This window comes from Phaseolus vulgaris, chromosome 2, assembly GCF_000499845.2.
Source record: "Phaseolus vulgaris cultivar G19833 chromosome 2, P. vulgaris v2.0, whole genome shotgun sequence".
Taxonomy (NCBI): Eukaryota; Viridiplantae; Streptophyta; class Magnoliopsida; order Fabales; family Fabaceae; genus Phaseolus; species Phaseolus vulgaris.
Window position 1 is genome coordinate 31,147,841 of NC_023758.2, and position 24,629 is coordinate 31,172,469.

A 24,629-nucleotide genomic window follows, 5' to 3' on the forward strand; every position below is an offset into this window, starting at 1 on the left:
GATAACAGTTTTTGACCAATTATTTTTATCACTTTATTATTTTTATGAAAAATGGTCATTTTTTTTGTGTTAAATTTAAAACATATATTTTCTCTAAAACGTTATTACAAGCAATTTTTCAGCTTAACTGAATTTTTTTAATCTTCAATAATTTTTTCACAATTTTTCATGTGTTCATTTAATTTTTAGAGTCTGACCTTCAATCATGTTAGCGTTTTCACTTTCAAACTATTTTCTCAGATATTATTAATATTACGAAATTTAGTTTGCTTATTGCATTATTTATTTGTTTTCTAAATTAAGGATTGCGACTTTCTCGATAGATATTCAAATTTGTAAAGTAAAATAATTATTTTGAATTTTATTTAGATAAATATTTACTTTTAAATAAATTTAATTTAGTTTAATTTAAATATATTAGAAATGAAACAAACACTTCACAATAAATAAATAAATAAATAAATAAATAGATAATGTAACAACATTTATAATTCCCGAAAGCAATAAATCGCTAGTCCCTTCAAAATAATAAACAAAAATAATTAAATCTCATTTATTTATAATGATATTTTAAACCTATATAAATTGATAAAATGCTTAGAAATATTTGTAAAAACATTTCTGTTTTTCTTATTATAATACCGATAAATAAATTAATCAAATAATATTAATAACAAGTAAAAAAATCTTAAAAAATATTTCCTTTTCATTTTCTTCAACCAAATAATTGATTTTTTTTATTATATTTCTTACCTATTTCTCTTTTTTCACTAATTTTTCTTTTCTCTTTAAGAAATAACTAGAGGAAACACAAACGCCGGTTGTACCTGTGTATTCACATTTTTTTCTTTTACTCAATTCTTACAATCATAGGATGAGTCAAATTTGTAGAGCAAAAAATGAAGTGCAAAGAGTAATTGAAAATGAAAGTTATTTTATTTTATAGGTGAGATTTGGTATGAAAATATGTGAGAGTATGTTCTCTCTTCCTTTCTGTTGTTGTCTTACAATAAGAAATTAAGGAAATAGTGAGAAAGTCATATAAAAACTTCACATTAATTTTAATTTAAAAATTAAAAATTAATTTTATTTTTTAACTCATTCATATATAATAACAAAATATTAAAACAGTTATAATAAAAAATCCTTTTGTATATAACACAAGTAATTACAGATAATATAAATTGATATACTTACTTTAATTTGTTCCAATACACCTTGCAACTGAAAGGATATCATAAATTAGGTGCATATGCTTGAAGGATCAAATGTCAATTTCGTGTTCTTTCGCATTTCATATTGAATGTTCCACCAACTAACGAATTTCAAACTACGTGTCGCTATTCTAAAATTAAAAAATTACTAAAAATGATGTCATTTTTAATAGTTATAATCAACTGATAAGTTGGACACTTAAAAATGATAAAAAAAAGAAAACTCAATCTATCTCTCATCATAAAATATTTCTAACCAAATATTTTTAATTTTTTGGCGTGTATATTAAAACAAAACATATACCTGTACTAGGTTAGGTTCTATTCTATTCCACGTAGAATGGGAACAAGTTCTCAAACTCTGATGCAAAAGCTGCCAAAAATAATATTAACAACTGAGGTAATATGATGCTTATAAAAAAATAAGTTTAATTTAATTTTATAAAATTGAATATAAATTTTATATTTTGTTGATTTTAGAAGATTGATTTAGAGTTAAAGTTATTTTTTAATATTGTTTGGAGAATGAATTGTTTTTTATCAAAACCAAACTTTGTTAGTTCGGTTTTTGTTGATAATACATAAAAGTGTTATTGTGTTTAATATTTGTAAAAAGTATTCTTCAAATTAATCTTGATGCTTGTTGTAAGAGATATAAATTTGCTGTAGTATTACGCAAAAAACGTGAAATCTTAAGGATATGAACAATTTAAAGTCCTATGTTGATTTTTGTTTGATTCAAATCTAACGAATATGTTCAAATCTTGATTATACATGGGAAATGATTTTATGGCATGGAATATTTTTTTTAAAGTTATGGATAACATTTTTTTTTTCGTCATTTATGATTATTAATTTATCAATGTAGATTCTATTCTATTATGGGAACATTAATTTGTGTGTGATAATAAGCTAGATGTATTATAATTATTAGAATTTGTTAAGTTTAATTTAAGGGGAAAAAGTTGGATTCCGTTTAGAAAAAAAAATTGGTTTTAAATTCCAGAATTCAGTTAATTAAACTTATAAATAGTTACAAATGCTCATTAGTTCAAATCAATTCCAACAAGTTTTTTTTTTTTCAGTTTTTATAGTTCAGGACATTTAAGCTATTGTGGTTTCCAACAATGCAAGAGTAGTAAACGAGGGAATAAAAACTAAGCAAGTGAAAGATAAAGGGAATACTAATTAGGTATAATATTATGGAAAAGATTTTTATATACTATAAATTAATCTTATTTATATATATCAGTAGTTCAATAATAAGTAACCTAATAGGTCAAATAACTTAAATTATTATTATATTATATTAAGAAGTGAAGTTTAAATTTAGTTCAATTTTAATGTATATTGCAATCATTTATATGAATTGGTATTATATACCATGTGAGATCTCCAACATTATAAAAAAATTATTATATAATTTAATCATTCATAAATTAAATAATATTAATTTGTATTATTTCATTTTTCATAATAATTAAATGTTTTCAATAAAATATTTGTGGAGACTCAGTACAAACTTTCAATTCATTGATTAAATATATGGTGAGGGTGTAATTGAAAAAAAAAAACACTCTTTTGCTTGTATGTTTTTAAGAAAAAAATGTCTTTGGCTAAAGAAATAGATTTTACGAATTTATAATATTTATTTTAAACAAAAAATATATAAGTATCATTTAAAATTATAAATGTTACGCGCCTACGTCACTCCGACGCTTAAGTCAGTATAGGGGCTAGGAAACACCAAAACTGTGTAACTGTCACTGTATGTGTTTAAGCGGCGCAAATGAATAACGTACCTTGCCAAGTTTGTTACCTTACTATTTATAGACTGAAACTAGAGTTTCCTCTTTACCCGAAATGAGCTTTCTGATGGGGCAGACCCAACATTGTTGTTACCCTACTCTTAGGATAACCTAGCGCGTGGGGTCCCTAACTGGAGTGCAACCTCTAGCGGGTGACCACTTGTGTGTCTCCTCGTGCACCTGATCTCTAGGGTCACCAGCCTCTGGGAGTGCCCTAGCTGTTCACGTGCCATGCATGCAACTCGTCCCTGGAACACAACCTTCACAGGTCATATCTTTCCAGTGGCTCTATACTTGTGTTACGCCTAAATACGTCATCCACTCTACGCGCATGGACCGTGACCTAGGCTTCTCCCTTACTGATAACAGGTGTGTGGTGTGGGATCCACCTCTCGTGGCCCAACTCTACTGTTTGGGTCCCGATGTCCGACCTCCCCACACTGTCTAGTGGCACGTCGGTACATCCTGATGACCGATGTCTGACCACTCTTTGGTTCCTTGGCGCACGTACTTTGCGAGATACTGGCCCACGCCGTTCGTGGGACCCCGCTTACGTGGCACCAAGATTACCAATGGTCAACAACGTTCAAGAACTGGTCGGTACAATTACTTTTTCTGATAAAAAATGGTAAGATGAAGAGATGTTTCTTATTCTCTTATGTGTATATTACATCACTTCATGTATAGGAAATATATAGGGAGTTTCTCTCCCCAAATTACAATATAATTAGGTAGATACTAATCATGAGCTTCTATAATTATTAAATTAATTGCATATAATTGGGTACAATATCGTCAAATATTGCATACAATAATTGCATATAATTTGATAATTATTATTTCCTTAATACTCCCCTCAAGTTGGTAGGTGAAGATCAAGAACCCTCATGTCGTAGCGTCAAATTCCTTGCCCAATGCCTTCGTAAAAATATCTGCGAGCTGATACTGTGTCGGTACATATGAAGGACTGATTATCCCAGCTTGTAATTTTTCTCGCACAATGTGGCAGTCTATCTCAATGTGTTTTGTGCGTTTATGAAATACTGGGTTTGCTGCTATATGTAATGTTGAGCTGACAAGTTACATGGCACCTTTAAATCCTGCAATAGATATCGCAACCAAACTATCTCCAAACAAGTATTGGCCATTGCGCGGTATTCTGCTTCCGCTGATGATCTTGATACGTTTGTCTGTTTTTTTGACTTCCATGAGATAATAGAGGAACCAAGAAAAATGCAATACCCAGATACTGATATCCGAGTTGTCTGACAACCTCCCCAGTCTGAGTCGCAATAAGCTGTCAATTGTTTTCGGATGGCAATAGCAATCCTTGTCCTGGTGATCCTTTGATGTACTTTAGGACTCGAATTGCGGCATACTGAGGTTTTCGTGGATCTTGTATATATTGACTTAGGGTCCGAACCGAAAATGCTATGTCAGGCCGAGTAATATCAGTCGTTCCACGAATCGCCTGTATTTGACTGGATCCTTTAATAACTCTCCATCGTCTGGTGTGAGTTTTAGGTATTGTTCCATTGGAAATTTGTCTGGACGAGCACCTGTGAGTCCCGTATCCTGCAAAATATCAAGCGCATATTTTCTTTGGGACATGTAAATACCAGCTTTGGAACGGGAAAATTCAATCTCTAGAAAATATTTTAGGTCTCCAAGATCTTTAATGCGAAATTGTTGTAATAAACAATCTTTAACACGCTTAATTTTTGTCAAATCATTTCCTGTCAAAAGAATATCATCCACATAAATCAAAAGGGCAGTAAATGATGAATTATTCTGTCTTGTGAATAGAGAGTAATCTGTCTTGGACTGTTGAAATCCTACAGATTTAATCACATGAGAAAATGTTGAAAACCATGTTCGAGATGCTTGTTTGAGACCATAAAGGGATTTGTTGAGTCGACATACAATGTTCTCCCCTGTCGATGATGCCCGGGTGGCAAGTCCATGTAAATAATTTCTTGCAATGTGCCATGTAAGAAGGCATTTTGCACATCTAGCTGGTGAGTAAACCAATTTCTGGCTACTGCAATGGTGAGGAGACACCTCAAAGTTGTTAATTTTGTTGTTGGTGAAAAAGTTTCAGAATAGTCGACACCTTCAATCTGAGTGTACCCCTTTGCGACAAGGCGCACCTTATATCTGTCGACGCTACCATCTGAGTTGTACTTTATTTTATAGACCCATTTGCATCTGATGGGTTTCTGCCCAGCGGGTAACGGTGTCAAGGTTCACATTTGATTTAGCTGCAAGGCGGAAAGCTCTTCGTCCATTGCTTTTTGCCAATTTGGATCAAGGATAGCTTGAGCATAAGTGTGAGGTTCTTTGGTGGTTGTGATGTTAGCAAGATATGCACTATGTGTAGAAGAAAATCGTGAATTAGAAAGAAAATGATGCATAGGATACCTGGTTCCATTCGGTCGGTCTTGGGCAGTGGTCGAATGATTGGCTTGAGATCCCGTTACGTAGTCTTGAAGCCAGGAAGATTGGGTTGATGTGCGACTGGATAGTCGAACAGTTGGAGAAGGTTTGGTAATGAGTGCTAAACTTCTTGGCATGGGAGAAGAAGGTTGGTCTACTGGAGGTTCAGGTGTATTATGACGAGTAGGAGAAGAAGGTTGGTTTGATGGAGGTTCAGGTGCATTGTGACGAGTAGGAGAAGAAGGTTGGTTTGATGGAGGTTCAGGTGCATTGTGATGAGTAAGAGAAGAAGGTTGGTCAAGTGAATGTTGGACAGGAATGGGTAAGTCAATGTCAATAGTGGGCAAAATACCTTGTAATGGAGGTGAGGATTGTGTCTGTGACTGTTGACAGAATGGGAAAACACTTTCATGGAAGATGACATCTCGACTTGTAAAAAAAGTGTCTGCATCTATATCAAATAATTTGTATGTTTTTTTATTGTGAGGATAACCAATGAAGATGCATTGTCGGGCGCGCGGATCAAATTTTTGCTTAGGTGAAACAAAGTTGCGTAACAGAGGCAGCCAAAAGTTTGTATATAGTAGCTCAAAAGGTGATTTATTTTTTAGTAAAGGTGATGGCAAGCGATTAATGATATATGTGGCGGTTAAAACGCATTCTCCCCAAAATTCTAATGGTAAATTGGATTGAAATAGGAGGGCTCGTGCTCTGTTTAAAACATGTTTATTGTCTATGTTTGCGTTCTACTACTCCATTTTGTTGAGGAGTGTAGACGCAAGTGCGTTGACATTCAATACTTTTTTGATAAAAAAAATCATACATTGAAATAAATTCCAGTCCGTTGTCAACGCAGATGGTTTTAATAGATGCTTGAAATTGATTTTGTGCAAATGTAATGAATGACTCTAAGAGATGTTGGGTTTCAGATTTGTGATTCATAAGAAATAGCCAAGTACATCTAGTATAGTCATCGACTATAGTGAGAAAAAAACGTTTTCCAAAATGAGTTGGGGTTTTATGAGGACCCCAAATGTCACAATGCAATAGATTAAATGGAGAATGAGATTTTAGTGTGCTTAAAGGAAAGGGTAGCCTTGTCTGTTTAGCTTTGGGACAAATACTACAATGATTATGAATGGGGATGAGATTTTTACTGATAGGGATAGGTAGTAAGGAAGATACAAGTTGTAGACACGCTGGAGAAGGATGTCCAAGGCGTTTGTGCCATAAATGAGGATCGGTTAATATTTGAGATGTGTGGGCTTGGTTTGGAAGAGGGGACATGTAGTATAAGCTGCGTGTTGTTTACCAAGCCAATCATCCTCTCCATAGCCAATTCATGTAAAACGCAACCATGTGGAGTAAAAACGACACAACAATTTAGTGAACTGGTTATCTTACTAATGGACATGAGATTTAAATTAAAAGAAGGAACACAAAGAACATATTTGAGAGTGATTTTGTCATTGAATTTAAGTGTGCCTGTAGATGAGATGGGCGCAGTTGAGACTGTGGGCAGATTAACATTTAAAATAAATGATGATGAAGTGTGTGTGAAAAATTGTGAATCAGATGCAATGTGATCGGTTGCTCCGCTATCCAAAATTCATGGTTTCGTAAAAGCAGAATTAGAAGAGGAGTTATGGGCAAGCAGACCTGCAGAGCTAACAACGTGTTACTTCTACCGTTATTGTTGAGTGTTACTTCTACCGTTATTGTTGAGCGAGTAAATAGCCCTTGCCAATTGCTGAATTTGCTCGGCACTGAAGCGTTGTACGAGGTTTCTATTGGACTCGTTACTGGTGCCTTCTTTGTCAGACATGATTTTTTATTTAGGGGATAAAAATGGGGAGGTTGTCAGGGCACCAAGATCGGTGCTATGATACCATATAAGAAAATGATAAAAAATGGTAAGAAGAAGAGATGTTTCTTATTCTTTTCTTATGTGTATATTACATCACATCACTTCATGTATAGGAAATATACAAGGAGTTTCTCTCTCAAAAAATTACAATCTAATTAGGTAGGATATTAATTATGAGATTCTATAATTATTAAATTAATTATATATAATTGAGTACAATATCGTTAAATATTGCATACAATAATTACATATAATTTGATAATTATTATTTCCTTAATAAACAACTTTCAAGAACAGGTCGTACAATTACTTTTTCTGAAAATTTAAAATTACATTACATTACATCATTTACATAAGTCTAAACAAACGATTCCTCGTTGAAAGCCATAGCACTACAATCTTTCATGTTAGACCTAAAACGCTTGCTTTTGCGAACAACCTATGTATGTAGTATACGTTTAAAATAATTCTATTTTTTTAACAGGTTAACTTAAAGAACTAAAGAGTATACACTCAAAATTCTTACTTTAAAAAAGGTAACTTGTTTGTTATTTAACAATCGTGGCTTAAATTCAACGGTTTTTTCAATCAAAATCGACTGTTACTTGTTCAGATAATTTTCTGACCTTATTTCATTTTTTAAATCAAATATTTAAACATTAAATTATTTTTATTAATTTAGGGACATTAGAAGAATTTATGAGAAGCTTATTTAAAATTATAAAAATATTTATCATTGTGGACATTTTTTTTTTCTAACAAGCTTCTTAAAGTAGCTCATCCAAATACTTTTTATTAATTCACAAAAAATATTGCTAATTCATTATGATTATTTGATTAAGTTATTTATCAAAATGCACCCTTTTAATAAGTCAGGAAAAACATTATAATAAAGTGAAGAATTATTTCACATTTCATTCAATTATTTACTTATCAAGTTGTTGACACGAAGTATTATTTTCTGCAATCATTATTTTCAGTTGAATAACCTCTTACAACCATCACTAGAAAATTTCCTCCTAACATCACTTTGCTTATTTGATTGTAAATAAGGGATGGAAGTTGTTGTGAGGTTAATAAAATATTTTTTATATTAATTAAAAGAAATGAATGCTCATTAAGATGTTTTTTGAATTAAAATTCCAATATGTACCATACGAAGTGACCACACTTTAAAATAAAGTGTTTTTAAAGTAATACATGAACTAAAATGGGAATTATATTGTTGATTAATTCAAGTTGAGAATTGATCCATTATAGTGATGAATGCTACGAAAGTAAATGACTAACAAGCGTGTATTCTTTTAATTGTTGAAAATTTGAAAGTAATTATCAAGAAATGTAGTATTATAGAACTAGTTCAACTCTAAAAATAAATCGATGTGCGTAATTAATGGTATAGAGATTTTCGAATTATGGAGATAAAAAATATTATTTATTATTAAATCAGGCCAATAAGAAGGTTAGATATAGAAAATTTATATATATTAAATGATATATAAAGAAAAAAAAATAATTACACATTAGATTAAGAACACTTGTTTGTTTTGACCTTTTGACCGCATTGAATATTTTGAATTTAAGATCGTCTGCGATTTTGTTTGGAACAAAATTTATTTTGGTGTAATTTCTTTTTGTAATATTAATAATTCTCTTATAAAAATATTCTAACCTTTTTACACCCATTAAGTAAATTTGAACTGCATATGGTAGGAGTCATGTCATAACATTTCCCTTGTTGGATTCTACAGAGAAAAAGGAATATCATTTGGTAGGAATTGATTTTTCTGTTAAGATCTACTTGCTGTTATTTTATTTTATCTTATTTCGAAGCACTACCTATTTATTATTTGTTTAAATGATGTTGAGGCATGTTTGAGCTCTATAAATATGGTGGAAGCGGTTGATTGTGAAGAAGAAAGTAGCAGAGAGTGAAATGGGTAAGAAGCACGAGGGTTGGGAGCGGAGGAGTAGTTTGCAGTGGTGTGGAACTTTGTGGCCTCAGCCGCACTATCCTTCGCCGAAGCGGATGGAAGCCGGAAAGTCGGTGGCGGAACTGGAAGGATCCGAGAGCAAAGTGGTTGTGTTCAGCGTTATGGGAATGACGTGTGCTGCGTGCGCCGGATCCATTGAGAAAACCATCAAACGCTTACCGGGAATCCGAGAGGCCGTTGTTGATGTCTTGAATCACAAGGCTCAGGTTCTTTACTTCCACTCAATGGTTAACGTGAGTCTCCAACATCTCTCCATAAACTTTACTTCAATATTCTCATCATTTCTTGCTCTGCTTTTCCTACTTTAACTATTTCTTATTCCCTTTTCAACACATTCATCTTTCTCTTTACATCAAAATTGCTTAGTTTTCTGAGTTGTTGAAGAAAATCTCAAAAGTTTTTATGCAGCACGATAAATAATTCTACTCACAAGATTCTGTTCCTACTTTCTAAACTAAATTATTTTCTGTAAAATTAAATGTGCTATTATAAATTAATTATAATAGTTGTTTAGGTCAGTTAACGAAATTGAAGAGGCGGCATATGCATAAATAACATTCTGATTCAAGTTAGCAGATTGTGGACCGAAAGTACATGTTTAGCAAGAAGTTTTATTTAATTTAAAATGACCCTTCGACATCAATTAGTTAGTGTTTATGGGATTATTTAAGTAAATTTTAATCCTACGTTCATGATATAATTATTGGCAATTGATCTTAGGTGAAATTTCTCTAAATTTTCTATTCTTAATCTCTTCAATCATTGTTAGTGATTAACGTCTAAAATATTATAATCATGGCAAATGATCGTGTTTCGAAAGTAAGTGGATGGTCAAAAGGTGAGTAAGGGATCAAAGATCTCGAAAGTGCCGAAAATTTGTCTAATTAATTAAATCGATCGAGTTATCATTTGCTAAAGACTCAATAATTATGTTTAAACCTTTCAATGTTTTTTTTGTGACATTTCACTGTTGTAATTTATAAAGGCTCTATTGCAAGAATATGATATGACGCACATATTGCATATATTAACCATTTTTTTTATCTTTATTTTCATCATACTAAGTCAAATACGGTCATTTTATAAAGAATAAAGCATATATATAACTACGGATAAGAGTCAGGATATCTTTTATCTACATTCATTGCTATTCATATAAAAAAAATATTATATTAAAATTATAACAATAAAAATAAATAGAATGTTGTAATAAAATAGTAATTTATAAAATTATAATTTGAATATAAAAGAAAATAGAAGTGCCAAAATATCATAATTCTAGCATGGTTGAAACTTGGTAGTTGCGTGTCAGAATTTCTAAGTTGAGACTCAGTGCTATTGTTATTGTATATACATGTATTTTATGTATTTTTGTAAGCAATAGTTGGATGATAACATATAATATATTCGTACGTATGCAAAGGTGGTGCGATAAGATCATGAGTGACTGTTTCGTTTGCTTGTTTTTCCAGTTTCGTTTTTCTCATGAAAATGAAATCACTGATAGACCAATCACGTTCTTCCATACAATAGAGATGCCTTTTTTTAGTCTCTCCCGTGAACAACCCTAAAAATAGAGCATCATTTTAGATTCACTTAAATGATTTTTTACCTCTTCATAACTTTTCATATTGTTTTCAATATTTTTTAATAAAAAAAATTACTTATTTTTTTTATCTCCCATAAATTTTGTTGTGAAGTTTATAGTTTATTAATGTTATTTTAAATAATGCTGCCCAGCTTGTGCACGTATATGCTTTCTTTTTCCGTTTTAAAAGTCGATGATTAGGCCACATATACCTCCCGAAATTTTCCTCGGCTGATTCGAATTAATGGTTGTCCTATTACCACTTTTTATGATGTGCTCCACTTTCTTCCTGTAGCCATTTTCATTTGTATATCCCACTCAACATAAATCTCTTCTACCAGATCTTCTTCTAACAATATAACACTACTATCTAATCTTATAAACTTTAGCATATGTAAGGAATTTAACTGTTGATGTAGGGAGATGGTAAAACAATTTTATATTCTTATTTAATTATAAATAACTATTTTATACCAATTCAATCACTCTTTTTATATTCATACATTATACACAACTCATAAATGTAAATAAACAAATACCTAAGAGAAGATTAATTTAACCAATACATATTTATAATATAAATTAAAAAAATTTAAACATATATATAATTTTAAGTTTTGAGTTTTAAAAACTCAAATCAATTTAATAATAAAAAAATCTTTTATTGGTGATTAATAAATATAAAATTTGGATATCATATAGTTTTATTCTGTATGAAACATCTAAAGTTCAATTAATTTCTCTACTATACAATACAATGATAGTTTGATAATTCTTAGAGTTGTATATACTACTCTACTTTTGTTATCATTATATCATTAGTTGGATAAAAATGTGTTTCAATTATATCATTATATTTAACACAGGAGGAGAGGATACGCGAGGCCATTGAAGATGCTGGATTTGAAGCCAAAGTTATTGAAGAAGAGTCGAACTACACCTCAACACAAATATGCCGCATACACATACGAGGCATGACTTGTACTTCTTGCTCCACCACTATTGAATCAGCTCTACAATCCCTTTATGGGGTGCATAAGGCAGGAGTGGCCCTAGCAACAGAAGAAGCAGAAGTCTACTATGACCCCAATATCCTCACCCACAACCACCTAATGGAAGCCATACAAGACACCGGGTTCGAAGCCATACTAATAAGCACAGGGGAACACATGAGCAAGATTGAGTTTAAAATTGATGGAATAAAAAACGACCAATCCCTTAGCGCTATTGAGCGCTCTCTGCATGCACTCCCTGGTGTTGAAACTATAGACATATATCCGGACATTAACAAAATTGCCATAACTTATAAACCACACAGGACAGGACCAAGAACCTTCATAGAAGTCATAGAATCCACTGGATCAGGGTGTTTTAAAGCGGTCATATTTCCAAATGATGAAGGAAGAGAAGCACTTAGACAGCAGGAAATTAACCGGTGCTTCAAGCTTTTCATATGGAGTTTGGCTTTTACCATTCCTGTTTTCTTGACATCCATGGTCCTCATGTATATACCGGGAGTTAAACGTGTTTTGGATATCAAAGTTGTCAACATGTTGAGCATTGGACTTCTCTTGAGGTGTAATTTTGCTACCCCTGTGCAGTTTATCATAGGGAGACGGTTCTATGTTGGGGCATATAAAGCATTGCGGAAAGGTTCTGCTAACATGGATGTGTTGATAGCATTAGGGACAAATGCAGCATATTTCTATTCTCTCTATGTTGTGGAAAGAGCTGTTTTCTCTCGGCATTTGAAAGGAAGCGATTTCTTTGAGACCAGCTCTATGCTTATTTCTTTTATTCTGTTGGGGAAGTATTTGGAAGTGTTAGCAAAGGGGAAGACATCTCAGGCCATTGCAAAGCTTATGAACTTGACACCTGAGACAGCGACCTTGTTAACTCAAGATGACGAGGGGAATGTTGTTAGTGAAAAACAAATTGATAGTCGGTTGATACAAAAGGACGATGTGATCAAGGTTGTTCCTGGTTCAAAAGTAGCATCGGATGGCTTTGTCATATGGGGAGAGAGTCATGTAAATGAGAGCATGATAACCGGAGAGGCAAGGCCTGTAGCAAAGAGGATGGGTGATATGGTGATTGGAGGCACTATGAATGAGAGTGGGGTTATGCATGTTAAGGTGACAAGGGTTGGATCAGAGAGTGCTCTCTCCCAGATTGTTCAACTTGTTGAGTCAGCCCAGATGGCTAAAGCTCCTGTTCAAAAATTTGCAGATCATATTTCTAAATATTTTGTTCCTCTGGTAAACTTAGCACTAACTACATTTACTGATTTTTATCTTTTTTAGTTTTTACTGATGGAGTCAGTCAGAGGAAATTCATCTATGCTCACCAGTTCCCTTTTTTTTGCAGGTCATTGTGCTTTCTCTTTCAACATGGTTCTCCTGGTTTCTAGCTGGTAAGTTACATGCATACCCGAAATCTTGGATACCATCCTCCATGAACGACTTTGAGCTTGCACTTCAGTTTGGGATTTCGGTCATGGTCATTGCCTGCCCTTGTGCTCTAGGTCTAGCCACTCCTACGGCTGTTATGGTTGGTACTGGAGTTGGTGCAACACAAGGTGTGTTGATCAAAGGGGGGAAAGCATTAGAAAGTGCAAACAAGGTAAGTGAGTAGTGTGACCTTGACATTAACAATACAGAAATTCTATAGGTACACTCTTTGTTGTGGGGTGATATTATGTGGGTTCCACAGTCTCTCTCAGTAAAGAGTAAGTTTTGTAGCATTTATGTTGATGTAAAATTCACAATCACAACTTGCAATATTGCAGGTGAATTGCATTGTGTTTGACAAGACAGGAACACTCACAGTTGGGAAGCCAGTGGTTGTCACTACAAAACTCTTCAAAAATATGTCAATTGAAAACTTCTATGAATTTACTGCTGCAGCTGAGGCAAGTCTTATTCCATTTACCATAACTACTTGAATCTGAAATTATATTTAAAAATAGTATTTAAAGTTATATCTTAATTAGGTGAATAGCGAACATCCAATAGCTAAGGCCATAGTTGAGCACGCCAAAAAGACCACAGAAGAACAACATCATTCCTGGCCAGAAGCACACAACTTTGTTTCTGTTTCAGGCCATGGAGTAAAGGCCATTGTCCTAAACAAGGAAATATTGGTTGGAAATAAAAAGATGATGCTGGATCATAACATAACCATTTCAGCAGACGCTGAAGAAATACTAGCAGAAGCTGAAAGCCTGGCTCAAACTGGGATTTTAGTATCCTTGGATGGAGAAGTCGCTGGAGTTTTGGCTGTATCTGATCCATTGAAACCTGGCGCCAATGAAGTTATTTCCATTCTTAATTCCATGAAAATTAAGAGCATCATGGTGACAGGTGATAACTGGGGTACTGCCAATTCCATAGCCAGACAAGCCGGTATTGAAACTGCCATAGCAGAGGCTCAACCCGAGACTAAAGCAACTAAAATAAAAGAACTGCAGGTATAACAAAATCACTGCCCCAAACAATGCATAATTAAACATCCTTCTAATTTTTTTGACGTAAATTCGCTATAACAAAAACATCATCTAATCCATATAATATTATACAACCTTTACCCAACTTTTGAACAGGATATAACTGTGAATGCATTAACTGTGAAAAAATCGTAGACCTATTCAATCACAAGTTGCTATGAACTAAAAATTTATTGATTAAAATATGGATGTGATTAATTAATTGGAGAAGTTGAGACAGGCTTCTGGGTACACGGTGGCGATGGTGGGAGATGGCATCAACGACTCACCAGCACTTGTGGCAGCTGATGTTGGAATGGCAATAGGTGCAGGCACAGACATAGCAATTGAGGCTGCAGACATTGTTCTGATGAAGAGCAACTTGGAGGATATAATAATTGCCATTGACCTTTCAAACAAAACCTTCTCTCGTATACGTCTAAACTACTTTTGGGCTTTGGGTTACAATGTCCTAGCCATTCCAATTGCTGCAGGCATTCTTTACTCCCCCACTAGATTTCGCTTACCACCATGGATTGCTGGAGCTGCAATGGCTGCCTCTTCTATCAGTGTGGTTTGCTCATCCCTTTTGTTAAAGAATTACAAGAGACCTACCAAGCTAAACAACATGGAGATCAATGGTGTCAAGATTGAATAATCATTCCAAATCTCTCATTTCTTTGTTGGGGCTGTAAATAAAACACCTAATCAAACTAGATATGTATTTACAAATATGTAGAAACTGACACTAAATTTTTAATGTTAAAAGTACTTGTACATCTTTTGTTTAATGTTTATTAAGGGTGATATTTTTTTCAATTATAATTAATGGGATAAACTACTCTGTCAATCTATTTTGATCCAGTAGTAAATTTAGTAAAAAAATTGATTCAATTTGATTAATATAATGAAAGTTGAATTCAATTTATTCATTAACTATTATTGGATGATATTCAATTCATCCATGAAAAAATACTTAAAAAATCATTTTTTGAAATAATAAAATTTAAAAGTTTTCAAACTTAATTTAAAAAATTTAAAATTATATTTTTGAAATTTAAAAAAAAATATAAATTAAAAAATCACTTATAAAAGACTAGTTAAATTAAATAATTCATTAGATTTTGAGAAACGCATATGATAAATAGTCCTCTTTTATATTCTGGTAATGGATGAACTAGATAGATAAATATTATAAGTGAGTGCAAATCTTACTTTTATGAGTCGCAATTTTGTAAGATTGAGTTAGACTTAAAGTTTCACTTCCCAAATCTTTTAGGAGCTCTAGGTCATCTCTTTGGTTTCTCTTCTCCTTATTCTTTCATTGTGGCAAGTCAAACCCTAAACTACCTCACTAATTCCTCCAATCCATACTATTTTAGCACTAATGAAAATATAGCATGGTTCTCATTTCTTTCCTATTAAACGAGAACAATTATTATGAATGGACACGATCTGTACAAACATTCCTGATAAGCTGCGATTTGTTGACGAAAGTCTTCCGCCACCACTCCTCACTAACAATAATGAAACTGACAATGTTTTGATGAATATAGTGGAAGTTTCAAATGGAAGACATGGTAGAGGCAGAGGTCACATTTTGACTGGACGAGATGGAAGGGGAAAAAATTCCCATTTTTGTACGTATTATGTTAGAATTAATCATACAGTGGACACATGTTATCATAAACATAGTTTTTCACCGGGTTACAAATTCAAGCAAGGAGCAACAAAATATGCTAATATGGTTGCATTCGTTAATGCTCAAGAAGATAATACTCCTTTCGAGGTTAATCCAACCAATTATAACATTCAAATTTCTCAAGAACAGTACAACAATTTATTGGCTTTGATCCAACAATCATCTTCTCAAAACTCATGCTTTGAATCATATCAATACATCTCAAATCAATTCAGCCAAATCAGGAAAGTTTTCTAGTAATTGGGTATTAGACAGAGGGGCACAAATCATACATGCTACAATAAAAAACTTTGATATTTTAGAATGGGATATTTTACTCATGATATGTTGAAAATTGTCTTCATATTACTCAAATATTTCCATAGGTTGTGTTGATCCTTGTGATATATGTCATTTTGCTAAACAAAAGTGACTACCTTTTCCTGCTAGTTTTACTAAATCAACTATTTTTTTATTTGTTTCACGCTAATATATGAGGTCATTTGAATCATATTTCTATTGAAGGGTATAAATATTTTTTAACTCTTGTAAATTATTTTACTCGATATACATGGATTTGTTTAATGAAAACTAAAGTTGAACCATGTACATATTTACAAAATTTTATCAACATGATTGAAAGTCCGTTTAGTACTCATTTGAAAGTATTAAGAAGCGATAATGGTCCAAGGTTCTTTATGACTGATTTTTTAATAGAAAAGATATTGTTCATCAAACTAGTTGTGTGGAAACTCCACGTCAGAATAGTGTTGTTGAATGCAAACATCAACATATTTTGAATGTCGCTCATGTACTGATTTTTCAATTTCAATTACCTCTTTGTTTTTTGTCATATGTTGTCAAACACTCGTGCTAATTTAATCAATATAATTCTTATTCTTCTTTTACATAATAAATCACCATATCAAATTGTTTATAAGGTGATACAAGATTTGTCTCATATAAAAAAAATGGTTACAAAATGGGGGTAAAGGACAAGCTTGGTTTAGAGGTAGAAAATGTATTTTTCTCAGTTACAAAGGGGTAAAATGTTTTACTCTTTTTTATATGAATCAAATGAATATTTTTGTGACACAATATGTTATTTTTTATGAAAATCATTTTCTTTTTTTTTAAGGATAACACTAATACCAATATGGACACACATAATCCGTTTAAACATTTGATTCCTTCTATTTTTTTTATAATGATATCATTGTATCTACATATGTTAGTGATATTGTTCTTTCAATTTCTAAAACGGTATTACCATCCACTACTCATTATGATTCACAACCTTCATTTTTCGAGTTTTTACTCATCTCAAACAACAATTTGAATACTTGAAGGATTATCACATTATATTCTTCTCTTCAAAAGATGAAGTTACTGAATAATGTATTATTTTTTCAACTTATTTGTGACTTAAATGAAGCACATATTTTACTTTTGCTTACAGATGTGGTCGTGACTATGGCGTGTTTGAATTTATGTACTCTGGCATCAGATGTGAATCTTTCGTGAATGTAGGGTTCCTAGCTATTCAAACGTGATTCTGTACATGGGGAATTCTTTATCCAAACACGCATTAAGTGTGAATTTACTTTGACAAACAATGGGCAACTTTTGTAGGGTAGAGGACGATGATAAATAGGAGACAAAAACTAAGACTATATTTAAAGTGAGTGTGCACATGAATTGGGGAGGGGCCAAATAGTTTCCGACTTCTCACGAATCTTTGGAATTAATGTAGTAGTTGGTTGAACACACTCATGCCATGCTTCTTGGAAGAAAAGCCCATACTCTCAAAGTTTGGAGAAGAAAGATATAAATTAAAATAAAGGGTGTGGCATTAATGGCACTATAAAGTAAATAAAGCCCATGACTTTAGCCCAAATTGAAAGGTTCAGCCCATGCTGCAATTAAAGCTCCCATTAACATATTTCAATCCACATCATGCTCTGAAAAATAAAATTATTATCAAACTAATTTTATATATTTTCAGGAATCCGTTAATAGATATCTTATAATAAAAATGTGGTTTTTGTAGAAAATGAAAAATGTTTACAAAAATAAAGAACATACGCTTTTTTATTAAAACTTACAATGAAAACATACTACTACGAATAGTAGCAGCAGTAAAAAGAAAAAGTCATTTTCTTTTGGTTAATGACTTCACAAGCAAAAACTTTATTGTAGTAAACAATATGTCACTAACTACTTCTAATAAATCTCTATCTTTTGGTTAACTTATTAAAAAAAAAAAAAAACTTTGATTATATTACACTCGACGTATTAAATATCATGATTAACCGATTATGTTTATTGGTCTGAAATGGAGAGTCTCCCAATGCCACCAGTTAATAAAGGTTTGACTCCTAGATATGTGTAAAGATTTAGTATTTATTTGTGCATTGGACAAAATTATTTTATAAAAGAGAATACTAATGAAAATTATATTATTTTTACTTTTTACATTTAATTGTCATTAATTGTAGCAAAATCAAATTACTGGTATTATTACTTTTACAGAGTGTTATAGGTTGAAAATCCTATACTAAATTAAGAAATAACTAGTATTTATTTATTGCAATATGAATCCTATTTGAAGATATGAAGCAATTTGCATTGTGATATCTTTTTGTGTGACAAGTGTTTGTAAAAGAAATATTTTCTTTTTCGAAATTGTTTGGAAGTGGATAAGCTAATATAAATTCATAGAAAAGAAATGTTACAGTAGTACGAAACTGGCAGCATATCAGAACTGATACATAGATGAAGTTGGGTGCATGGTAGCATAACAGTAGCATTAGATTAGCAGAGAAGCAAAAGTTAGGAAAGTAGAAAAATAAAACAAAAAGGAGGAGTCAGAACTGAAGCACGAGGGACAGTGCATGTCTCTGCGTGTTGTTGGCATTCACCTCTCTGAACTCACTACCACAGTTGCCACTGCCATTGTGGTCACACATTCCATTTCTAAGCTCACCTTTGAACAATTGACACTGAGCACAACCACTTCTTTTCCTTTCCCTCCTCCTCTCTCACTCAAACACCCTTTTTTTTGTTGCTTCCTCCTTGTCTCTGCCACATACTGTCGTGTTGTGTCTTCAATAAACGAGGTATTCTTCACTTCATCATAACTCAGCTACTGGTTTAAGCTCTCTCCACTACTACATAGACCATAGCTAAAGCACACTGCTTTTTCTCATTACTTTTTTTTATCAGTCACTGTTATCAGAGACCCTTCATTTTTTATCTGCATCGTGCATGATGATGTTGTTAAGTCAAGTTTTTTATTTATTTTTTATAATCTTTTAAATCTGTGAGTTGAGTCCATTCACCTACGCAAAGCTCATGTGTATGCTCCGTGTTTAATGGATCACTAACTTGGAGCTGCAAAAAATCCAGTGCCACATGCTGATTTCTTTAGATGCGTGTACAAAAATAGTTCCACGAGGGGTTTTGCACATGATCGAGCTCGATCTATGAAGAGGTAAGTGTTGACCCCATTTTGCTTTTTCTTTTGCCAACCCTTCTGTTTGTTTATATTTTGGTAGTCACAAACTCTACTTTTATTCATTCATTGATCACTGAACAGGACAAGCAATGATCTTCCTGAACTTGTTGCTCGTTTAGACCCCTTTCAAATCTTCTCTCCAAGGTGATGTATCAGTTATAACTATCTTGCATCATAACATTCAGTGCGTACATCTCTTGATGCAAGCTCTGTACCTTATTTAAATGTTCCTACTTCTTCTTTTAGCTGGACTGTGTTTTCTGTGTAACTAACACATTTTTTACTTTGCCACGGCAAATCAAGTTTCATGTAAAATGAAGACATTGGGTTAGTGGTGCTACATGGTTTTTAATTGAGAAAATATGTTTATTCACTTTTAGTCTATTTATTCTCTTTTTGTTTCCTGCAAATTTTCCCCAACATGACTGAGGTATTTGTTTTCAGAATGACTTGTTCTTTTCTTGTACATCTCACAAAATGGTGGTTTATAAGAGGACTATAGCTGCGCTTTCACAAATCTTTGGCGTTATGATAAATATATCCAATTTTTATACTTAAATCTAATTAATTATGTTGATCATTATAAAAGGGTCCATTCTTGTGGCTTGTTGTTCATCACTATTATAATCTCCTTCGTTGCATGGATGCATGCTTAACCCTGTATTTGTATAGAATTTGCCACATTCAATACCTGTCTGAACCGAGGTTAAATATAAATATAGCATATTTAGATGTTTCTTTTTATGCATGTAAATGCAGAATATTTAAATAAACAAACATCTAGAGAATCTTGTGAGATTTGTACTCGTATAGTTAAGGAGCTATATTTCCTCGTTGAAATTGCAGTTGTTTTGTCATGACTCATTTGTTCCTCTCTTTGTAGGTATCTACAGTGATCTCTTAGTTCTTACTAAAATCTCATTTGGAAATAGAAACCAGACCACACGTTAAATTATGAACAACTTCAAGTTAGGCGTAGATGTGATTAGTGCTCACAATCTATTACCTAAAGATGGACTAGGTTCGTCCAATGCCTTTGTGGAACTTTATTTTGATGGCCAGAAGTACCGTTCGACCATCAAAGAAAAGGATCTTAGCCCTGTTTGGAATGAGAGCTTCTACTTCAATATATCTGACCCTTCTAATCTTCACTATCTCTCACTTGAGGTCTATGTCCTCAGCCATTCAAAGGCTACTAACTCCACTTCATTTCTTGGCAAAGTTAGCCTTACTGGGACTTCTTTTGTTCCTTACTCTGATGCAGTTGTCTTACACTATCCATTGGAAAAGCGTGGTATTTTCTCTCGTGTAAGAGGAGAGATTGGTCTTAAAGTTTACATCACTGATGACCCAACCATAAAATCATCTGTTCCAACTCCTGTTGTTGATTACATGCCAACTAATAATCCTAGCTCAACACATGCAGAGGTTCGAGCACCTGCAAGCGCAATGGCAAACAGTTTTCCAAATGAAAATGTTGAGTCAAGGCACACATTTCATCATCTTCCCAACACAAAGCATCACCTGAACCAGCACCAGCAGCATTCAACTGGCTTTGCAGATACTCATTATGTAACAAAGTATGAAGCTGATGAAATGAAGTCTGAACCACAACCCATGAAGCTAGTACGCACAGCTACATCAGGACAACCAGTTGATTTTGCACTTAAAGAAACAAGTCCATATCTTGGCGGGGGAAGAGTTGTTGGTGGTCGTGTTATTCACAAAGACAAAACAGATAGTACATACGATCTTGTAGAAAGGATGTATTTTCTGTATGTGAGGGTTGTGAAGGCTCGTGAGCTTCCTACTATGGATATTACTGGGAGTCTTGATCCATTTGTTGAAGTGAGAATTGGAAATTACAAAGGTATTACCAGACACTTTGATAAGAATCAGAGTCCTGAATGGAATCAGGTGTTTGCCTTCTCAAAGGAGAGGATGCAAGCATCCATACTAGATGTTGTGATAAAGGACAAGGATCTCATCAAAGATGATTTCGTTGGCATTGTGAGGTTTGACATCAATGAGGTTCCTTTGAGAGTCCCACCAGATAGCCCTTTGGCTCCGGAGTGGTACCGTCTTGAGGACAAGAAAGGGGAGAAGATTAAAGGTGAGTTGATGCTTGCTGTATGGATTGGTACTCAAGCAGATGAGGCTTTTTCTGATGCATGGCATTCAGATGCAGCCACCCCTGTTGACAGCACACATGCTATCTCTGCAGTGATGCGTTCAAAGGTGTATCATGCACCAAGGTTATGGTACGTGCGCGTCAATATTGTGGAGGCACAAGACTTGGTTCCTACAGAGAAAAACCGTTTCCCAGATGTGTATGCCAAGGTGCAGATAGGAAACCAAGTGCTGAAAACAAAGACAGTTCCTGCACGAACACTGAGTGCACTCTGGAATGAGGATCTTTTATTTGTTGCTGCTGAACCTTTTGAAGACCATTTAATCATTTCAGTTGAAGATCGGGTTGGTCCTGGGAAAGATGAGATCATTGGGAGGATCATCATACCACTGAACTCTGTGGAGAGGCGTGCGGATGATAGAATCATTCATTCTCGATGGTTCAACTTGGAAAAGCCAGTTGCTATAGATGTGGATCAGTTGAAGAAGGAAAAGTTCTCAAGCAGAATTCAGCTCCGGTTATGTTTAGATGGTGGATATCATGTTCTTGACGAGTCTACTCATTACAGCAGTGATCTCCGTCCCACAGCAAAGCAATTGTGGAAGCCACCAATTGGGGTATTAGAACTTGGAGTACTGAATGCTGTAGGACTCCACCCGATGAAAACAAGGGATGGCAGAGGCACATCTGACACATACTGTGTAGCAAAATACGGTCACAAATGGGTAAGAACAAGGACCATTGTTGACAATCTGTGTCCAAAATACAACGAACAATACACTTGGGAGGTTTTTGATCATGCCACAGTTCTTACGGTTGGTGTCTTCGACAACAGCCAGATCGGGGAAAAGGGCAACGGTACATCGAAGGACTTGAAAGTTGGGAAGGTCAGAATTCGCATCTCTACTTTAGAAACAGGCAGGATTTACACTCACTCATATCCATTGTTGGTTCTTCACCCAACTGGGGTTAAGAAGATGGGTGAACTTCACTTGGCAATACGGTTTTCATGCACTTCTTTAGCAAACATGCTTTACCTGTACTCACGTCCTCTGCTGCCTAAAATGCACTATGTTAGGCCTTTCTCTGTGACACAGCTAGACATGCTACGCCACCAAGCAATGAACATAGTGGCAGCACGACTAGGCCGAGCAGAGCCACCACTTCGCAAGGAAGTGGTGGAATACATGTCGGATGTGGACTCTCACCTTTGGAGCATGCGGCGAAGCAAGGCCAATTTCTTCAGACTGATGACTGTCTTCTCTGGTGTGTTTGCGGTTGGGAAGTGGTTTGGTGAAATCTGCATGTGGAGAAATCCCATCACAACAGTGCTGGTTCATGTGCTGTTTCTCATGCTTGTATGCTTCCCAGAATTGATCTTGCCCACTGTTTTTATCTACATGTTTTTGATAGGGGTGTGGAACTTCAGATATAGACCAAGGTACCCTCCTCACATGAACACAAGAATCTCACAAGCTGAGGCAGTGCACCCAGATGAGTTGGATGAAGAGTTTGACACTTTTCCAACGAGCAGAGACCCTGAACTTGTGAGAATGAGGTATGATCGCTTGAGGAGTGTGGCTGGAAGGATTCAAACAGTGATTGGGGATTTAGCCAGCCAGGGAGAAAGGATTGAGGCACTGTTAAGCTGGAGAGACCCACGTGCTACATCCTTATTCATTACATTATGTCTTCTATCTGCGTTGCTTCTCTACGTTACCCCTTTTCAAGCTGTGGCTGGTTTGGCAGGTTTCTACATCATGAGGCATCCAAGGTTTCGCCACAGGCTGCCATGTGTCCCTATCAACTTCTTCCGACGCCTCCCTGCAAGAACAGACAGCATGTTGTAGAGTTGCTATGTACTGTGGTCGTAGTGTTAGTGATGCTTCAAACCAGTTTTTCTCCTTTTTATTGTTTTATCTGGCTATTGTTGAATGTGTTTTCATCATATAATTATATAACGCTATAATTTTGATATTTCCTTGCAAGCTCAAGCTGAAAGGACTTCTGATTTGTATGTGAATTGCTTAGATGCATGCAAATCAGTAAGACTTTTATAGAATTCTCTTTCTTCTAATGTTTGTCATTGACTCGTTTTAATTCTTTCGACCTCAAGTCCGTTAAGATAGCATTGAAGGATCAATTACTGGATCCAAAGTATTGTCCAGTTTAGAGTTTTTGAGCTCTGATTTTGTTCTTAAAAGGCGTCTCGGTGGGTTAACTGAGGAAGATATATTTAAACTGCACTTGACATCAACGAAACTATATTGGTGATTGGTGATACCGAAACAGTAATTAAAGTAAAAATGAATCAAAATCTTAGCCCGTAAAGATTTTGTGAAATTCATATCAGTACTACAATTTTTATCACATTGTCATCTTGAAGACATGTTTCATTTTAGTTAATTTCGTTTTTTAGGAAGAAAAAACGGGCTGAGAAGAGTGGTACATATAGAGAGAACAACAATGTCTGGCTTTTCAGAAAATCAAACATTTGAATATATGATGAACGTTAATTTCATTTGAATCCAACCACTATGATGCCATTCTTCAAACGTATTATATTGGGAGCACGACTACACAACGAAAACTTAACACATAATTAAAGCGCATCTCGACGTGCACAATTTTGTCAACACAAGGGAAAAGTACTACGTGCTTGCATGATAAATGGCATAGCGACTGAAAAATATGAACGTGGCAATTGTAGGTACTCTTGCTTGTTAGGAGTGAGGTTTTTTTGTTTTGTTTTATATAATTCAGATTTGAGAAGTAATTAAAGAGTGGAATATTTTAAGGAGTTGGGCAAAATAAATGACTTTTTTTCTTCCTCTTTTTTAAGTTTTGGATAGACCACAATTATAAAATGCAGACAGAAATCAACACAATGTACAAAGTGAATATACAGA

At 34.0% G+C, this 24,629-nt stretch overlaps 2 protein-coding genes across 5 annotated transcripts; both read left to right on the forward strand.

Moving 5' to 3' along the window:
• The first annotated feature begins 8,957 nt into the window (after positions 1 to 8,957).
• On the forward strand, positions 8,958 to 15,170 carry LOC137811413 (probable copper-transporting ATPase HMA5). Of its 4 annotated transcripts, none has more exons than XM_068613152.1 (8): positions 8,958 to 9,096; positions 9,195 to 9,552; positions 11,774 to 13,165; positions 13,275 to 13,320; positions 13,432 to 13,529; positions 13,696 to 13,818; positions 13,900 to 14,376; positions 14,624 to 15,170. In XM_068613152.1, exons 2-8 carry the CDS (start codon positions 9,262 to 9,264, stop codon positions 15,047 to 15,049), a joined length of 2,853 nt encoding a protein of 950 aa, XP_068469253.1. In that variant the 5' UTR covers positions 8,958 to 9,096; positions 9,195 to 9,261; the 3' UTR covers positions 15,050 to 15,170. The 4 variants fall into 4 exon arrangements, with proteins under 4 accessions (XP_068469253.1, XP_068469254.1, XP_068469251.1 ...); XM_068613153.1 differs by having other exon boundaries at positions 14,633 to 15,170; XM_068613150.1 differs by having other exon boundaries at positions 13,275 to 13,529.
• A 3,640-nt stretch (positions 15,171 to 18,810) lies between these two features.
• LOC137811414 (multiple C2 domain and transmembrane region protein 7-like) lies at positions 18,811 to 23,697 on the forward strand. The gene is made up of 4 exons (XM_068613154.1): positions 18,811 to 19,191; positions 19,481 to 19,565; positions 19,671 to 19,733; positions 20,473 to 23,697. The coding sequence occupies exon 4, from the start codon at positions 20,544 to 20,546 to the stop codon at positions 23,568 to 23,570; it is 3,027 nt and encodes a 1,008-aa protein (XP_068469255.1). The 5' UTR covers positions 18,811 to 19,191; positions 19,481 to 19,565; positions 19,671 to 19,733; positions 20,473 to 20,543; the 3' UTR covers positions 23,571 to 23,697.
• The last annotated feature ends 932 nt before the right edge of the window (positions 23,698 to 24,629 follow it).